The following is a 19,388-nucleotide window of genomic DNA, read 5'->3' on the forward strand; positions in this document are numbered from 1 at the left end:
AAAATCCCTTGTGGTTAACTAAGCTTGATGCCCTTTTCTTGGAGATTGAAAAGGTAGTACTTGCTAGTGTATTATTTTGTGAAAATCTAAGCTTGTTTTACAGGGTATTCTGAGAGAACTGATCAATAATGATAAAAAATATTACAAATAAATAAAAGTTGCAGAAACGGCACATTAGGAGTCTAGGAAAAGAACCAAGGCAACGGGGGCAAATACCTACTCTGGTCCTATAAATAACAGACTGTACACTCAGCATTTGGGGCTGCTCAGCCTAATGTGCTGACCGAAGGCCACCCAGGCTCTGAACAATGAGCTGGGTCACGAGGACTTAAGTGAGAAAGGGGGAGACAGTCATGAGTTCTGTTGGCTGCATTGATTGCCAGGGAACCATCCATCCATTCATTCTGAAATATTGTTATGCTTGGCACTATCATTGGGCCAGGCTGCAGAAGAGAGTGAAGAGTAAGGTAAAAATACAAGGGTGAGGGAGATTCCATGTGGCCTCCAAGACAAATATAAAGTCTGGGGTAAAGGGTTTCTGCTGAAGCCCAAGATGACAGCGGCCTCAGCAACAATACCCACGGTTGGGGTGGAGGGTGGAGAGGGTAGGGCCAAGCATCTCAGGATACCGAAGGCTCCAGGGGTATCAGGGTATCAGGGTAGGCCCTACCTTGCTCTCCTCTTCCTCCTCCTCCTCCTCTTTCTCCTCCTCCTCCTTCTTTTTACTGCAGCCAACCAGAAAATTCTGGAAGCATAAGCAGATAGGTTTTTGCCTATCTCTGTATTCACAAATATTATTTGCGATCACACTATAGGATACTTCTTTGTCAAGAGTGACTATTTGGAACACAGCCAAAGAAGCAAGAAATAAGAAAAAACACACCCACCTATGAATATCCAAGATAGCATAGAGTTTTACTTAAAATTGAAGTACTTCACTACTTTAAGAATTCCTTAGGCATTCAGCTCTCAAAGCCTAGTGACTTTAAGGCAATCGATAGAGTTCCCCTGATCATAGGAGAACCAAAAGAGCAGGCGAGGCAGTGACAACTGAAAGATGAGAGCAGAAGAGGAGACTGAAAACTAGAAAGTAGACACAGTAATTGAGAAAGCTTACCTCTTTGGGCGTAGTTTAGTACAAGGACAAACTCTGGCATCACTGAATTACAGGATGGTTCCTGTTTACAGTAGTGTCCAACCCATCATTAAAAATTCAGTTATGATCACTAAATCCATTTAAGTATGCAGGGATGCATTTTAGGAAGATCTATTCCCAAAAGACCAAAGTTAAAAATAAAATGTTAGTTTAGTTCATAAAGGGTACATTTTATTTAGGCAGTTTATATATATAGTTAATCCTCACCAGAGGATTTTTTTTTCCCATTGATTTTTTTTTTTTTTTTTTAGAGAGAGTGGAAGGGAGGGGTGGGAAGAGACAGAGAGAGAAACATTGATGTGAGAGAGACACATCAATTGGTTGCCTCCCACACACGTCCCCAACTTGGGTGGGGAACCTGCAACCCAGGTATGTGCCCTTGACTAGAATCGAACCTGAGACCCTTCAGTCCGTACGTTGATGCTTTGACCACTAAGCCAAATAGACTAGGGTGGCCATTAATATTTTTTGAACAATTACTTGTGATAAATTATTTCACATATAATCTTTCCTTCAGTCCTTATAGCAGCTACAAGAGATCATAATCCTTATTCTCACTTTATAGAGGAGAAAATTGAGGCTTGAGGAAGTTGATTGACTTGCTCAGTCACAAAACCAGTAAAAGTCAGTATTGGCTGTCAGGTCCAGTTTTGTCTTGCTCTGAAGGCTAGGTTCTTTAGATTTTCATTATCTGTTCCTCTTCTAGGTTTTAGGCTCTGGTACTGACCACCCAGAAGTTGTACAAAATCATATTTATAAATATTGTTCTGAGCATTTTTAGTTAATGGAGTTTTGTTAATAAGCTTTATTTCTGCATTCAATTATCCAAACTGATTTCTTGGATTCTTTTGTCTTTAGACATCTCAGATTCTCCCTGGTGTATGTACATAGGTTGGGAAGCTGAGCTGATTTGTGGTGATTTACCTTGAATGACTAACTGATATAAAATCCTTAGGGAAACAGACGATTACTCAGCAGTAATAGCTAAATTTGGTTGGTGTTCAGTTATATTTCTTTTTTTTTAAGTTTAATAAATTTTTATTGTTCAGATTATTACAATTGTTCCTCTTTTTTCCCCCTATAGCTCCCCTCCACCTGGTTCCCAACCCACCTCTGCCCTTACCTCCCCCACACTGTCCTCATCCATAGGTGTACAATTTTTGTCCAGTCTCTTCCCACACCCCCTACACCCCTTTCCCCCCCGAGAATTGTCAGTCCACTCCCTTTCTATGCCCCGGGTTCTATTATATTCACCAGTTTATTCTGTTCATCAGATTTTTTATTCACTTGATTTTTAGATTCACTTGTTGATAGATATGTATTTGTTGTTCATAATTTTTATCTTTACCTTTTTCTTCTTCTTCCTCTTCTTAAAGAATACCTTTCAGCATTTCATATAATACTGGTTTGGTGGTGATGAACTCCTTTAGCTTTTTCTTATCTGTGAAGCTCTTATCTGACCTTCAATTCTGAATGATAGCTTTCCTGGGTAGACTAATCTTGGTCGTAGGTTCTTGCTATTCATCACTTTGAATATTTCTTGCCACTCCTGTCTGGCCTGCATAGTTTCTGTTGAGAAATCAGCTGACAATCGTATGGGTGCTCCCTTGTAGGTAATTAACTGTTTTTCTCTTGCTGCTTTTAATATTCTCTCTTTGTCTTTTGCTCTTGGCATTTTAATTATGATGTGTCTTGGTGTGGTCCTCTTTGGATTCCTTTTGTTTGGGGTTCTGTGCGCTTCCTGGACTTGTAAGTCTATTTCTTTCACCAGGTGGGGGAAGTTTCCGGTCATTATTTCTTCAAATAGGTTTTCAGTATCTTGCTCTCTCTCTTCTTCTGGCACCCCCATAATTCTGATGTTGGTACGCTTGAGGTTGTCCCAGAGGCTCCTTACACTATCTTCAAATTTTTGGATTCTTTTTTCTTTTCTGGTTGAGTGTTTTTTGCTTCTTTGTATTTCAAATCTTTGACTTGATTCTTGTGGTCCTCTAGTCTGCTGTTAGGTCTCTGTATAATATATTTTATTTCAGTCAGTGTATGCTTAGTTTCTAGTTGGTCTTTTTTCATATCCTCGAGGGTCTCGCTAAATTTATTGGCCTTTCCTAGGAAATTCTTGAAAAACCTTATAACTGTGGTTTTGAACTCTATATCCAGTCGTTTGCTTTCCTCCATTTCTTTCATTTGTGATCTGTTTCTTTGTCTCCACATTTTTGCTGCTTCCATGAGTTGGTAGAGTAGCTTTGTGTGCTAGGTTTCCTATAGGGCCCAATGGCTCAGCCTCCCCAGTTACCTGAGGTGGACACTCTTGGTGCACCCCTTTGTGGGCTGTGTGCACAGTCTTGTTGTAGTTAAGTCTTGATTGTTGTTGGTATCACTGGGAGAAATTGACCTCCAGGCCAATTGGCTGTGAGGATCAGCTGTATCTATGCTGGTACAACTTCTGTGCTGGAGACACCCTTATGAGACAAGACTTGCAAAATTACAAAAGCCTCTGTGCTCAGCTTGGATGGGGCGGAGTCTCAGGGCGGAGCAGACAGCCTTGGCTTCCCATCAGCCCTGCCCTATGAGGCCTCTGGGTCTCAGTGTCCCTTGGTAATCGCTGCAAGCACCTCTGAGAGAAAGCCACCCTAGAGTTCTGCCCGCTGCCAGACAGTCCAGTTTCTCCTAGAATGAGTCTGGGTTCCCAGAATCTCTCCCGGAACTGGAGTTCAGCTCAGTCGGGAGCTTCTGTCTCCCTCCCACTTGAGAAAGCCAGTCACGCACTCAGCCGCCAGTCCTCTCTCCGCATCTCTATACCTCAGCCTTTTGCAGCTCCTCTGAGTGTTTGTGTACTTTTCTCTTTCCTTCTAGTTGTAGAATTTCTACTCAGCCAGCTTTCCAGTGGTTCTGGATGATGTCCGTTTTGTCTTTTAGTTGTAGTTTTGAAATTGTTGTGCAAGGCAGCAGTTTAGGTGTTTACGTATGCCGCCATCTTGGTTTCTCCTCAGTTATATTTCTTCATTTTCTGTGCATGTACAAATATAAAAACAATGTTTAACTGTGATCTCAGCCTTAAAAAATGTTAGGCAGGTAGGCAGCCATATATGTTCCAAGCAAACACAGACCGGTTGAGCTAGAACATTAAAAAGCTGAGTCCTCATTGTAAAGTCTCTATTCCCTAAGGTTTTGTGGATAATGCTTAAAGAGACTGCTTGCAAAGCAAGAGTGATACCCATTGTAGGTCACTTTAGACCATTCTGCAGAGCAGTTCTCAAATGTTAAGCATGGAGTTTAATGTCCTGTGCAGGCAACAGTTTCTGCTGCTTTCCTGAAGATGGACTCCTAGCTTAATAAAAAGATTTCTGTATAACAAAAAGAAAAATGGAATAGCCGAATTTGAAACCTACTCTTGCAGTTTACTAGCTATATAAGCTGGCTGCAAATTTCCAGAAATTGGGATTCTTATGTATAAAAATGGAAAGGATGATGGCATAATAATATAAATGATAACACCTGCCCTTCCAACCCCATAGAGTTGTTGGCAGGATCCAGGGAGGATATAAATGAATATATTCTGTGAATATACAGTAACATCATACAAATATGTAGTATTATTAAAATGGTAATTCTATTTTTACATGTGTTATATCATCGTTGATGGTTTTAATTTGGTTTTGTGGTGATCATTTTTGGTTGAATCTAGACTGATTGTATCATTAGAATTTTATCTTCTTGATGGGTTGTACCTTTGAAAACTTTGAGGACCATTTTAATTCAGTTTTGCTGTTTGAGTATCTATTTGTCTGGGCCTGGACTGGCATGTGACTGGTATTGCATTTCTATCAGTCCATAGCATCACCCTGCCTTCCTGAAAAGTGCCAGAAGCGTTTCCAGGTCTCTTTGTCTGGCCTTTAACTTTAGACCAGTCACCCGCACTGGGTCTTCTGGATGACTTCACATTCTGAGCATGGTTTAATCTCCCAGGAGGAGATTAAAAACCCGGTTTTGATATCACACCTCATTCTACTGCAGAGAGAAAATGGGGGAGACAGAGTGCCTGTAGCATCAGGCTGCCACCTCACCTGCAGCAGTAAATATAACGCCCGTCCCCAGCAATGACAGGCCTGTGGCAGGTATGTGGGTGGGCCTCTCCATAAGGAGAGCAATGCTTTGCTTTAGAGGGCAGAGCGGCACGATGACTCAGGCCCAGGCTCTGGAATCGGGCAGTTGTGTTTTACTGACCCTCCCTAAATAAAACCAAGTTCTTAAGCTCCAAAAGCTCCAGTTTTCTCATCTGTAAATAGAGATTATAATAACTAATACATGGTGATTGTCCGTGGTAAATGAAGAAATTTTACTAAGTTATATCTAACAATGTAACTGATTCTCTTGACACTGTACCATCTAATAGTCCTCTTAATATTAATTGTACTACAGTATCAGTAAAACTTTTCTTATGTGGCAATTTATACCTAAGTGTTGATTTTTAAAAAACACCATATTTTGAAACACCTCACATAAGCTGCTATTTTGCTCAAGATAAGAGGAACATTGCTTCAATTTTGGTCAATTTCTAGACCTGTGTGATATCTAACGAGCCTGTGTAGCCTAGTTAATTTACAAGCGTCTGCATATGTGTGTGTGTGTGTGTGTGTGTGTGTGTGTGTGTGTGTGTGTTTAGATTGTCATCTGGTGGTGGTGGCCTCCTTTAAAATCTCCATGGGGACAAGGAGCGGTGGTAGGGACTGCTTTTGCTCCATGACCGGGGACATGGGTTGAGAAACTCTGGCCTGGCCATTTGCAGTTTAGTGCAGTTTGTTGGTGATGAAACTCAAGAAAGAGGGGAGTCTGGGTGCTGGAGCGATGGCTAGCAGCAAGGGGTTCTCCTTAGGCTCCAGCCACTGGCATATTAACCCTTTGCAGTAGAGGCTGCGAGGGAGAAAGCTCCAAAGGAAAGTGCAGGAAATCTTAGCTAGCGCTAGGACAGGGAGGAGTGGGGGTGAGTGCGTAAATAGGGTGGGGCAGAAAGGCGCCCGCCTGGGTGATCCGGGTGGAGGTCGTGTCATTTGGCGGGGAGACAGGACAGCGAGCTCCGGGGAGGAGGAGAGGCGCCTCCAGCCCCCTGGGCCGCGCGCCACCAGCCCGCCACCAGCCCGCCCGCTGGCATCACTTTTCCACTCCCGGCGGCCTGGGTCGGGGCTGGGCTGGGCGGGCCAGGCGGAGCTGGGGGCCGGACTCCTGGTCCCCACTTTTCCTGCTCCCTCCCTCCTCCTGGGCTGTCCCAGCGGCCGGGCCAATGGGCGCCGAGAGGAGGGAGCGGGAAGCGGCGCGCTCGGCACGGCCCTCCCACGGCGCCCTGGCCGTAGCGCCCACACTAAGTTTGCGCCCCAGGAGTGGGAGTCCCTCGGCCTTGCCGCTAGGTCCCTAGGAGGGAGTCGGTTGCTAGCCTCTCGGGACAGCCACCGACGAGCGCACGGACGCGAGGACGCGGAGTAGCGTGTAGCGTGCGGGGTCGGGGCAGCTGCCTCCCGAAGATGCGGGATGGCAGCCGAGCCGCCGTCCAGCCTCTCCTACCGCACCACGGGCTCCACCTGCCTGCACCCGCTTAGCCAGCTCCTGGGCATTCCGCTGGACCAGGTGAGTGCGGCGCGGGGCGCACGACCCCTCCCCAGCCAGTGCGGGCGTGGGGCCTATGGGGGGAATGTTAGCCCCCTCTGTCCCCGCCCCCAGAGCAGATTCTCCAGCTACAAACTGGACAGGTGGGCAGTTTTTTGAGTTTGTTTTTCAACTGTAAGTGTGAAAAAACATTATATACCCTGCACGACAGGTTCGAAATAACTTTTTTCTGTTTAATATTTATATTAAATATTATATAATAATATTATTTAAAATATTAAATAATAATTTAATATAAAATTTTGGGTTGCCCCGATTCCTGGTACCAAGTTCTAACGTCTTCTGATAGCTGAATCGGTTGTTTTTTTCATCAGCGGAGTCAAGTCATTATTTTGAATGTAGAGGACCCTATATAAAAACACACCTGATTGATTTAGAGGTCATAGCCTATAGTTTTGAATGAGAGACCTGGGTTTTAAACTTCAGCAGTGAGACTTGTTAAATCAGGATCACAATTATTTTGTACCACATGTGATGTCCATGAGAGGGAGGAGAGACACAGCCCTGGTTTCCCCAGGCTAAGTTTGCAGGCTCCCCAATAGGAAGAAGAGGGGCGCTGTTGAAGTTATCTGGACTGTCCCGTATTGTCTGCTACCATTAATATTGAAAATGGCAATGGTCAGAAATCTTCCTGAGGGTTGAGACTGTCTTACTTATTTTCAGGTCTGCCTTAGGTGCTGCAGGCTGGATGCACGGTGGATTTAGTATTGAGTCAACAACATGTATTGATTTACAAGGAATTGGGTGGGGCTGCTGGAGGAGGGCCCCTTGCACTCCTGCCTGTTCTGTTTCATGCTGAGTTTTGGCCCAGGTTTCTTCCTCTGCCTTTCACTTGTGATCTTTTTTTTGCTTCAAGCAAGAGCGCACCTGCTGCCCTTTCTACTCACATTCTTGCAGCAAGGAGGAAGTGAGAGCCAGTAGCCTTACTCAGATACTCTGTTGAGCCACCCTTCCACAGGGTTCCCTCTGATTCAGAACCCACCTGATCTCACCGTTGCCTTCCTATCAGTTGCAAAATCCATTGAGTTAAGATCTTGGGAGAGATGTTGAATCCTAACTCGTGCTTTTGTAAGTTACTCTTCCGTGTGTAGTGAGGGTGGGAGAGACCCAGGGACCTAGGCAAAGACAGAAATAACAGCAGTCTTAGCCCTGAAATGAATATAACCCATAGCTAAATCCTTAAGGGGAGTTCATTTTGTACTTGCCCCCCACACCCCATCAGAGTTTATTTTATTTATTTATTTTTTTAGTATATATTTTTTTATTTTCTAAAGTTTTACGTCTCCTTCCCCCTCCCCATGGACACCCCCCCTCAAGGGCAAGCCCCCACCACCCCAGTATCTGTGTCCATTGGTTATGCTAAGATGCATACATACAAGTCAGGATTTATTTTAATTGCATTTTCTGTTTTAAGCTACTCTGCACAGCTAGAGAGAGTAATCCAGCCAGCCCTATGTAAGAAAAGAGATACACTATTAATGGAACCTAGCAGGTTATGAATGGGAAGTGCTAGTATGATGTTTTTAAATGCTTTTTAACTGCACCCACCGCCCCTCCAAATATCCTGGGGTTCTGTCATAAGAACCCTATTTTTAGTTTATAAAAAAGAATAAAAGAGCCTTATGTTTAAGGATTTCTGGGGTGAACTGAAAGAAGGATGCGGGCAATGGGCAAGGGGAACACCTGTGAACTCTTCCATCTTAGGACAGCCCTCCACCCTCCAGCAGGCTCAAATCTGAATGGCTCTTGGTGGAAGAAGCACTTGTAGGGCAGTGCCCCAACTAGCTTATTTTAGACCCAGGGAAAAATCCCAAACCATGAATAATGTGATTTGAGGCTGTGTGGCAGCTTGAGAGTGTTTCTCCCTCACACTTTCAAGAGCTTTTTAAGATCTTAGATGTCGGACTGGCCAGGGGGTAATTCAGCAAACTTCCTGTGTGACCACAGCTGGCACTCTACCCTTTTAGAGTCTCAGCATCCTCATGTGTGAAATGGGAGATGGCATTACGACCTACATCTTGCAGTTGAGAAATTTCATATAGATATAAAATTTTTATATAGATATAAAAGTCAGGAAGGTTCTTGTGTTAAGCACAGTCCTGGCAGGAAACAAAATTCAACTCAGTGGGTTGCAATGAAGAAACTTTAATGAACTACTTAGAGGGGTGTGGGCAGGATTAAGGGAACTGGCAAATGATGTTCAGGTATCAAGACCTGGGAGCTGAAGGGGAAAGTGAAGGAAGTTTGAATGAAAAACTCTTTCATTATCTTTTTCTGATTCTTCCATTTTCCTTATTAATTTGCTGCTGCCCAGTGAGAGCTGCACCTGCCAGGATGGGGTGTGGGGAGCAGCGAGAGAGAACCTCAGCCCTCTCAGCCCTCCACCCCACAGCCCTTCCATTTCTTGCCAATGCTCTTCAGTGTCAGACCCCACCCAAAGGTGGCTGACCTGGGTCTGCAGGGGCTCCTCCCAGGGCACAGAATGGGGCAGAAAAAGGGAGAGCCAGATCTGGAGGGCAATCCAAGAACATAGTCCTTGATAAATGTTTGTTCCTGTTGCTTTGAAGAGTGACTTTAAAAAAAAAATGTTTTTATTGATTTCAGAGAGGAAGGGAGAGGGAGAGAGAGATAGAAACATCAATGATGAGAGAGAATCATTGATTGGCTGCCTCCTGCATGCCCACACTGGGGGATGGAGCCCACAACCTGGGCATGTGCCCTGACTGGAATCGAACTATGACCTCCTGGTTCATAGGTTGACGCTCAACCCAGAGCCACGCTGGCTGGTTGAGAGTGACTCTTTATTGGCCTGCGATGTGCTAAAAATGATAAGACATATACTTTAAGTTACCCAAATTGTTCTTCATATGTCCCTTAAAGACACTGAATTTTTCCCCAATGACTGTCTTAACATTTCACATACATTCATCATTTCTGAATTGAATGAACTTCTGAGGACTTCTTGGCTTCTGAGTGTCCCTTTGTCAAGTAGTTTATTTATTTATTTTTTTTGCAAAAACTGAAATATCTGTTTACCATTCTAGTATGTGAGTGAAAAACTCTTTTATTATCTTTTTCTGATTCTTCCATTTACCTGTTCTGTTAACTCCTGGGGGAAGCCTGTGTTCACTTGTGACCATACTGAGGAAAAAAATCTGTGGTTTTAGTTTCCAGGGACTTTTTTTAGTCTGATATCCTCTTAAAGATATGAAATGTAAAATCATATTATTTAATTAGAAACAACGACAGCACAGCACTTCAGACAGAGCACAGGAAATGGGTGATGACGGAGGGGCCTCCACAGGTACCTCAGGATGAACTTGTGGAAAGTTGCGTTTCTAAATAGCGAGTCCCTGTCTGTCCAGCAAATACGGAGCTCTGGCAATTAGTAGGATTTTTCAGATATAAACCTTCACCTACCCAAGATAAGTTAGGTAAGAGCTTTTCTTTCCTATTTCAGGGGACTCAGGGAGTGGAGGATGAGTGTTTTGTTTTACTTCTTGTTTAAATCATCTGCTCATGTCCTGTCCACTTTGTTTTGGTTACAGAGTGTGACATGATCTGACTTTAACCAAAGCCTTCTAAGTTTTCAAGATGGACACAGCTACCAGATGGGCGTGATATGGACGTTATTAATTTGTATGATGCATGGTCATATCCTAGGAGCTGTGAAAGCTGAGAAGCTGTCTCCTGATTTTAAGGACTTTCCACTTTGGTGGGTGGGGGTGACTCCCCGTGCCAAGGCTATTTTTACTGACTGGCACTCCCACATTTTGTGTTTGCATAAAGTATCAATTCAGTGTTAAATTAGGATTATTTGGGTTCGTTTGTTTGTTTACTCCTTCCTTCCTTCTTTCCTTTCTTTCTTTCCTTCCTTCCTAATTTAATCAGCAGAAAAAGGAACAAGGGAAAAATAGACCAGGAAATGATATTGAGATCAAAGCACAGCAAAGGTTTAGGACTATTAACATAAGCTTGGTGTTACAGTTTAAAAGGCTGGACGAAGGAAGACCAGCTCTGAAAACCTGGCGCTCTGGACTGAGGGTGATGCCAGCAGAGAGTTGATAATTTCAGGAATGGGGTAGAGGGGAGGGCTGTGACCACAAGGTTTCTTTACCTGCCTGCAATTTTTAATCACCCACTTGGTTCCCTTGCTCATTCTTGGAAAGCCCAGCCTTCACTTCTTTTCTTATCTAAGATTTGCCCTTCCTTAAAAGCTCAGCTCACATTCCACAGTCATTATTAAATCAATTAAATATTTATTTAACGCTATTAGTGCCAGGTACCTGGGCAAGTTGTAGAATCCAAAGATGAAAAAAGTCAAGATTTTCCCTCTCTGGGAAGAGTTGATAAACCAGAGGAGACAAAGGACCCATATGAGTATACAAGCGCGGTGTCCTCACAGGCCTGTGCCGGTGCCCATGGAGGTTTGCAGATGGAGGTTTGCAGATGGAGGTTTGCAGATGGAGCCCTGGTGGAACAGAGAAGGGAAAGCCCTAGGACACATAGACGCCTGAAGAACTTACTGTTTACCTTTGACATTTAGTAAATGTTACCTTATATTGTTAGTTATCTTGCTGCGTTTATATGCTGAATTTCAAACTAATTTAAAGTCTCTTGGAGGTGGAGGTTTTATCCCTTCTTGTATTCCAAGGAAATAATAGGTGCTCAATAAATGTTTATCATTAGTAACAATATATGCCAGTGCTGCTGATGTCTATTATGAAACTTCATTCTATAGAGCCTTGTGTTTAAAGTGGACAGTAGATTGGCCTTTGTGGGAGGAAGGGTCCTGCACCTAACTTCTCCCCTCCAGCCCCCAATGACACTTCCCTTAGGCTGTACCCGTGGGTTCTGACTTCACCCAGGGCTCTCTGTTCGCCCCAGCTCAGGATGTGTATGGCTGGCACAGAAATCACTCTCGCAGAGAGCCACTTTCTTTTTCTTTTCTGGCCTCAGTAGTTCCTGCAGTCAGATCTCCTCTTCCCTCTTAATTTCCTCTTCACTGTCCGATAATGGAAATGATTAGCTTACAGGAGGAAAATAATTCAGTTAAGGGACAAACAACAGGTATTAAGTTTCAACTGTGTTCCAGGAATTTCCGGAGCTGTGCTGGGCTGTGATGATTCAAATATGAATAAAATAAGGCCCTTCCTCAAAAAACTCATTGTTGGGTCAGGGACACATACATCAACCAGTGTTGCTTCTGTGTGGTACCGGGACCAGCACCAGCAGCCTGGAAACTTGTTAGAAATGTACATTCTCTTCCTGGGGCCCCCATCTGCTGCTCTGGGGATGGGCTCAGCCACAGGTGATTTAATGAGCCCTCCAGTGGGTCCTGATGTGCTGGAAAGTTTGAAAGCCATTGCAGTAGACAGAGAAGTGGGATACACATTAATCAAACACAGGTGAAAGCCATGAGGCGTGGTCATCAAAGAGCATCTCTCAGGTGAGGAGGGACAGCATTGGGTCTTGAAGGAAGAAGAAAATTTATGAGGCGGAGTGATGAGAACGGCACGTGCAGAGGTATGGCGTGTGGAATGTGTGCTTCATTCAAGTAACTGCGAGCCCACTGCAGTGCATGGTGGGCTGCAGTTGTGTGGATTGCAGGACTCTCAGTTGGAGAAGTGAGCAGCAGTCGCCTCACCAGGAAACTGAAACGCTCTGGTGAGGTGTTTACACTTTATCCTGCAGGCCAGGGGTCGCCAAACTTGTTATAAAGGCTAGACAGTAAATATTTTCGGCTTTGCAGGCTATGCAGGGGTCCTCAAACTTTTTAAACAGGGGGCCAGTTCACTGTCCCTCAGACCATTGGAGGGCCGGACTATAGTTTAAAAAAAAAAAACTATGAACAAATTCCTATACGCACTGCATGTGGCCCGCGGGCCGTAGTTTGAGGACGCCTGCTACAGTCTTCGCCACAACTACCCAACTCTGGCATGATACCTTGAAAGCAGCCGTAGGTAAGGTGTAAATAACTGGGCATGGCTGTGTTCTCAGGAAACCATGTATGAACCCTGGAATTTGAATTTCATATAATTTTCAGGTGTTGTGGAATTTTCTTCATTCGTTTTATTTTAACTGTTTAAAAAATGTAAAACACAATTTTTGTATGCAGGCCACACAAAAACAGGCAGCAGGCTGGATTTGGCCCAAGGGCCAGTTTGCAGACTCTGCTGTAGACTAATATTTTTTTGAAATTGGGTGTATGGACTATCGTTCATCAGAATCTCTTGCCCTGTGTGTGTTTGGGATCAGTTCCAGGCCTAATAAATCTGGATATCGGGGTGGAAGGGCTCCCCAGTGAGTCTCTGAAGTTCAGAGCCACTGCTACCAGTTTTGAGGATGAGTGAAGGTGTTAAGTGGTCTTTATGGGTGGGTGGAGAAAGAACTGACCAGAGCAATTTATGGGTGGCTGGAGGGTCATCAACCTACTGAAAATCCTAGATTTTTAGAGGCAGGGATTTGTGTCAATATGTGACTTTTCTCGTTCAGCAGCTCCTTTCAGGAGCAGAAGTAAAACAGATAGTTGGAGATTTCCAGAGAAGGTTGTTGGAAAGTTAAGGAGTAAGGGTGTGGAAAGATGCTGTCAAGTACTTGGAAGTGATGAAAGTGAGAAGAGAAATAACCAGAGATGGAGGGACTTTGATGAGCAGGTGCAGCAGCGGAAGTGAGAGAGCCTGGGGGCTGGGATGTTGCAGTTGAAGATTCTCAGTGAAGCTTTTCTGGGCAGTGATGAAAGTCAGGGTGTGGATGTGGGACCTGGGGTACAAGCCAGTTTGGTTTAGCCGAGGAACCGGGGGTTGGACGGATTGTTCTCTTAAACAGTGAAGCTTCCAAGTTGAATTCGGGGATGTGAGGAGAAAAAGACAATGTAGGACCCCAGCTCCCCAGGATGGTGGAGGTTGATGGATTCTACAGCGTAAGAACCAGAGAGGGTATGGCCTGCTCTGCTACCAGGCACTCAGCCAGCTGCTCTGCAGGCCGCAGCTCATTTAATGTAAGGCGTCTGGGTGGGATCTGGGGGGAGGAAAGGTCTTGTATAAGGATGGTGGAAGAAAGATGGTCCAAAGCAGCAATGAGGAACCTGGAAAGGCAGTGATTTTCTTCTTTCTACTTACCCCACTCACTCCCTCTACCCCCTTTGTAGTGGTAAAATGAGAAAGAAAATGTTCTGAGGCAAACAATTCTCCTGCAAGGCTAAGAGTGGAAGGAGAGAGCTGGGAAGACTGAAGTTTTGGATGGAGCAGAGGGAGGGCGAAGAGAAGGTCAGCAGTGGGAAGGAGGGAAGATGAGCCATTACAGAGGAGGGGGGAGGAGGAAGTCAGGAGCAGCATATGGCTGAAAGTTGAGAAGTGGAACTTGCTTGCTTGGCATGATGGTGTGCGATGAGTGGGAAGTTCTAGGCAGGTAGGGGTACCCTCCTGCCGCCCTGCCTAGGGTCCCAGAGATCTGATAAGACTAGTGACTGACCCTGAGAATTTTGGTCTTTCCTGGGGCCACACAGAAGTGTGGTGGGAGGTTCCTTGTGGTTCTAAAGAGATTGCTGTTGCAAGGTTGAGGGACATCAAAGGGTAAGGTATGTTCAGGGCAATGCTGTGAGGTTTAAACCCCCAATTCCACAGACTTAAGAGGTCAGGACTGGTGGAGTTGGGGATCGTCCCTTAGTCCAGCTCTGCACACAGAACTGGAGGTGAGCAGTCTCCATTCTAGGGGACCCTGGGTGGGTCCAGCCTGGCTGGTGTCACAGTCTGGCAGCTTCATTTGACAGTAATTGAAAGGAGGGCCGAGAGAGTGGAGGTGTGGCCACTTACTTCCTGGCATTTCAAGGAGAGGCCTGTGGGTCCTGGAGCTTTAGCCTTCCCATTGTAGAAAAGAGCTGTTCTTCAAACTTGGCCTTAGTTTCCCTGTCTGGCTCAATGCTGCCAGAACTTCTGTACTGAATGCTTATGCTGCCAGCTGCTCTGCATATGTTATCTATCTCATCCATAGTCATGTGCCATATACCAACTTTTCGGTCAATGACTGTGGTCCCATCCTATCTAATAAAGAGAGAATATGCTAATTGACCATCACTCCATCACAAAAGATGGCTGCACCCATAGCTGAGGCCAAGTTCCCATAAGGAGCCTTAACGAGCAATCAGCAGGGACCTGAGGCTACGCCAGCCTTGGGCAAACTACGGCCCGCAGGCCGGATCCGGCTGTTCTATCCGGTTCTCTTGCTCTCCCCTCCGCTCCTTTACTTTTAATTTATATTAGTTCACACAAACACTCCATCCATGCTTTTGTTCCGGCCCTCCGGTCCAGTTTAAGAACCCATTGTGGCCCTCGAGTCAAAAAGTTTGCCCACCCCTGGGCTACGCCCTCCCCCGCCCCCATGGGGCTTAAGAGGGGACCTCAGGCCACGCTCCCCACCCCAGTGCCAGGCCAGGGGACCTGAGGCCATGCCCCCCGCTCAGCGGAGCTTGATGGGGGACCTCAAGGTGCACTTCCTGTCCTGGTGCTGGGCTAGGGGACCTCAGGCTGCTCCCCCCGCCCCAGTGCCAGGCTGGGGGACCTCAGGCCGTGCCCCTCACCAGGTGGGGCTTGACAGGCCGCACCCCCCACCCTGGCACCAGGCCAGGGGACCTCAAACTGCACCCCTCACCCAGTGGGGCTTGACAGGGGACCTCAGGTCGTGCCCCCTGCCCCAGCACCGGGCCAGGGGACCTGAGGCTGAGCCCCCCTGCCTGGCTGGGCTTGACAGGGGACCTCAGGCCGTGCCCTCCACCCACCGGGGCTTGACGGGGGTCCTCAAGGTGCACCCCCAGTGCTGGGTCAAGGAAACTCAGGCCACGCCCCCGCCCAGTGGGGCTTGATGGGGGACCTGAGGCTGTGTCCCCCCGCCCAGTGGGGCTTGATGGGGGAACTGAGGCTGTGCCCCCCTCCCGGTGCTGGGCTGGGGAATCTGAGGCTGTGCCCCCCCCTGCCTGGCGGGGCTTGACAGGGGACCTCAGGCCATGCCCACTACCCAGTGGGGCTTGACAGGGGACCTCAGGCCATGCCCACTACCCAGTGGGGCTTGACAGGGGACCTCAGGCCATGTCCCCCACCAGGTGGGGCTTGATGGAGGACCTCAAGGCACGCTCCCCGCCCCAGTCTGGGGGACCTCAAGCCATGTCTCCCGTCCTGGCGCCGGGCCAGGGGACCTGAGGCTACCCCCCCTGACCGGCAGGGCTTGACAAGGGTGGGACTGGCCAGGTCTGGATCTAGCCCAATGTGGCAGCCGCGTCTGGGTCTCACGTGATTTTGAGGTGCATGTGGGTGGGTGGGGACTTGACTCTGGGTCCCGTGGTGAGCCCCAGACTCTGACAGGAGGAAGGTTTTCATATACATTTTACTAATTTTCTTTCATCTCTGACACTTCTATTATAGAGAAAGGGCTAATAGCAATATTAAATTATTTCCTTTAATTAATCCCCTTTTAATGTGCACGAATTTCGTTGCACTGTGTCACTAGTAAGATTATAATGAAGCTGGAAAATTCCTATGGACTAATGACTTTGTAGCCATTGTGACTTCAAAGTGTAGCGCATTCCTCATGGGTTTGTGGCGATGCTGGTGTAAATAAGCCAGCACTATCAGTCGTATGCAAGTATAGTGTGTACGAGTAGGTACAGTGCATACTTCTTGATCATGATAGTAAACGACTGTCACTGGTTTAGGTATTTACTACAGTATACGTTTTATTGTTAATTTAGAGTGAACTCTTTTTACTTGTAAATAAGAAGTTTGCTGTAGCACAGTGTGCTTCATGCATCTCATGTTTATCGCATCTCTTGATTGCATCATTCTTCTTGTGCTTGATTTAATCTTGTGTTGTTTTGCACCATAACGTGCTATCCAGGCTTCTAACCTAGGAGCAATAGACTGTACCACATAGGCTGAGTGTGTAGTAGGCTATACCATCTATGCTTTTGTAAGCGCACTCTGTGGTGTTCACACAGTGACAGAATCACCTAATGGTGCATTTCTCAGAATGGAGCCCTGTCGGTAAGCGGCACAGGGCTGAATTAGCATATGGAGCACCATATGCCAAATATTGGGCTAGAATGGGATACAGAGATTAATGAGGATCCAAGCCTTCTGGGAGACAGACCTGTGAATACTTGTTACTACTGTTTTATGTGTAAACCCGGTAATATATGTACTCGATGCTCTAGGGACCTGTGCCCATGCATTGCCCAAGGACATGGCCTCTGCACCAACGGGCCTGTCCTGAGAGGGTGCCAAGGAGACTTCCTGGCAGCTGCTGCTTTTAAAGGAGAAGGAAAAGGTGCCGGGGTGGGGGCGGTGGGACAGGCAGAATATTCTAGGAAGAAAGCTGTTTGAACAAAGACACTGAGACTGGAGAAAAGATGAACGTTCTTTGTGGGTAGTGAATCTTAGTCATCTTGGCATGTTTGGTACAAGGTAGGAACTAAATTAATGTTTGTTGGCTTGAAATAGGATTTTATTTACATTTTTCCCTTGGCAAGAATGACTAAGTTAAGATAACATTGGGAACGAGTTCTTTTTAGCAACTGGTTTGGCCTGTTTATTATTTGGAACCTACATTTCAGATTGAAGAGTCCTAGTTTCCAATTTGAAAGTTAAATCACAACCCAATTTCTGATAGTTAAATGTTAATCTTGGGCTGTTTAAGTACTAAGTACTCTATTCCCATTTTCATTCTGTGCAGTTGATGTATGTATCACATGCAATGACATATGCAGATAGTCATATCATTTTTTAAAAAAATATATTTTATTGATTTTTTACAGAGAGGAAGGGAGAAGGATAGAGAGTTAGAAACATCGATGAGAGAGAACATCCATCAGCTGCCTCCTGCACACCCTCTACTGGGGATGTGCTCGCAACCAAGGTACATGCCCTTGACTGGAATCGAACCTGGAACCTTTCAGTCCGAAGGCTGACGCTTATCCACTGAACTAAACCGGTTAGGGCCATATCATTTTTTGGATGAACCATCTCAGGTTTGTGTGAGCAACATGTGGACGTTTCCTTGAGCAGCTGAAAGTCAAGTCACGTGGTGCCATCTACCCAAGTGCTCCTGGGATTGTGCAGCATGGCCTCAGAACTCCACTAATAAAAGCAAAGTTCATGAAAAGATTACATCTAAGGAGATACAATCCGGAAATATCTTTTGTAGCAGCAGAAATCAAGATGTGTAATTTAATAACAGTGTTTGGTTGCGTGCTTTTCAGAAGCTTTCTATTTTAAGCAAGCCTTTCAGTAAACAAGATAAAGGGAAAACTTGCTGCATTCTTATTAATGACAATTTCTTGTGGTTTTGCCAGGACAGCACAAGGAAGGAGAGTAGTAAGTGGGAAAAGTAACTTCAAGTAGTTTATTCTGGTTAAACACATGCTTTACTAAAAGACCACTGTCCCTTTGGGCCAGAGAAACATGACTTCCTGCCACAGATGAACTCATTAACCCACTTGTAATGTGTTTTTTAATTATCCAAAAACTGTGTACTTGGTAAATATCTACTGACGTCTTTGTAGTCATGTAACTCTGCTTATAACTTTTTAAAGTTATCAGTGGTTAATCTTTTATGCATTAGTAGTATCGATCTGATTTGCAGTAATGGTTTTGAAAGTTCACAACAGCATTAATGTGTGTTTTTTTAATCCTCACCTGAAGATATGTGTTTTTAATTGCTTTTTCTAAATTTAATTTTTTTTCTTTAGAGAGAGAAGAAAGGGGAGAGAGAGAAACATGGATCTGCTGTTGCCTCCTATGCACCCTGACCAGTGATTAAACCCACAACCGTTTCGTGCATAGGACGACACTCCAATAGATGGAGCCACCCAGGCAATGCACAGTGGTTTTAAGTGTTAAATTAAGATATAGCTGGGCTGATAGTGCTGGGGATTTCCCAAACATCATACTATTAAAATATTCCATTCTCAGGCTTATTTACCAAAATAACAATATGAGCTCAGGTTCTAGTCTAAGTTGAAAAAGAGCAGGGGTACATTTGAAAAGGCTCTGTTCAGGTGGTTCTAAATTCTTATTTCAAACAAGTAATTAAAATAAAAAAGACTGGTTTGTTCCCTTACCTTCATACCTCTCCCTTCTGTCTTATTCATCATTCTGCATCTCCAGTTTGAAACAGGGTCAACAAAGGTATACAGCAAAAGGTTGCTAAGGCTTACAGGAAGTTGCTAAATTCAAAAGTCATTTTGTGAAATTTCATGAAGTGGTTTAACTGTGAGGGTCACTGGGTGAGACGTCTTTAGTCCCCAAACCCCCCTCCCTCTCACATTATAGTTTTGCTCTGTTTTTGTTTGAATATTGATATTACACATTTATTTATCTATTTTAACTTAAAAATTAAAAAATTTAAGTAATATTTTGCTTTTATTTTGTATAAATACAGTTTAAAAATTAGTTTTCTGAGTAGGTAGCTTATATATCAAAATCAAGGCAGAAAAGGGCTATAATGCAAGGCCAATGTCCCCCCACACCCATCTTTTCCGCTGCCCAGATCCCCTCTCAGGGAAGCCAGGGCCTTCTTCAGAGCCAGG

The 19,388-nt window shown here is 45.2% G+C and overlaps 1 protein-coding gene across 1 annotated transcript in view; it reads left to right on the top strand.

The window, feature by feature from the left end:
- The first annotated feature begins 6,437 nt into the window (after positions 1–6,437).
- The window catches only part of MBOAT1 (membrane bound glycerophospholipid O-acyltransferase 1), a 115,852-nt gene continuing 102,901 nt past the window's right edge, over positions 6,438–19,388 (top strand). The window contains exon 1 of the mRNA XM_080655131.1: positions 6,438–6,772. Within this exon, the coding sequence (XP_080511257.1) occupies positions 6,677–6,772 (96 nt within the window). The 5' untranslated portion in view covers positions 6,438–6,676. The remainder of the gene's footprint in view (positions 6,773–19,388) is intronic.

Source organism: Plecotus auritus (genome assembly GCF_963455305.1).
Source record: "Plecotus auritus genome assembly, chromosome: 2".
Lineage (NCBI taxonomy): Eukaryota > Metazoa > Chordata > Mammalia > Chiroptera > Vespertilionidae > Plecotus > Plecotus auritus.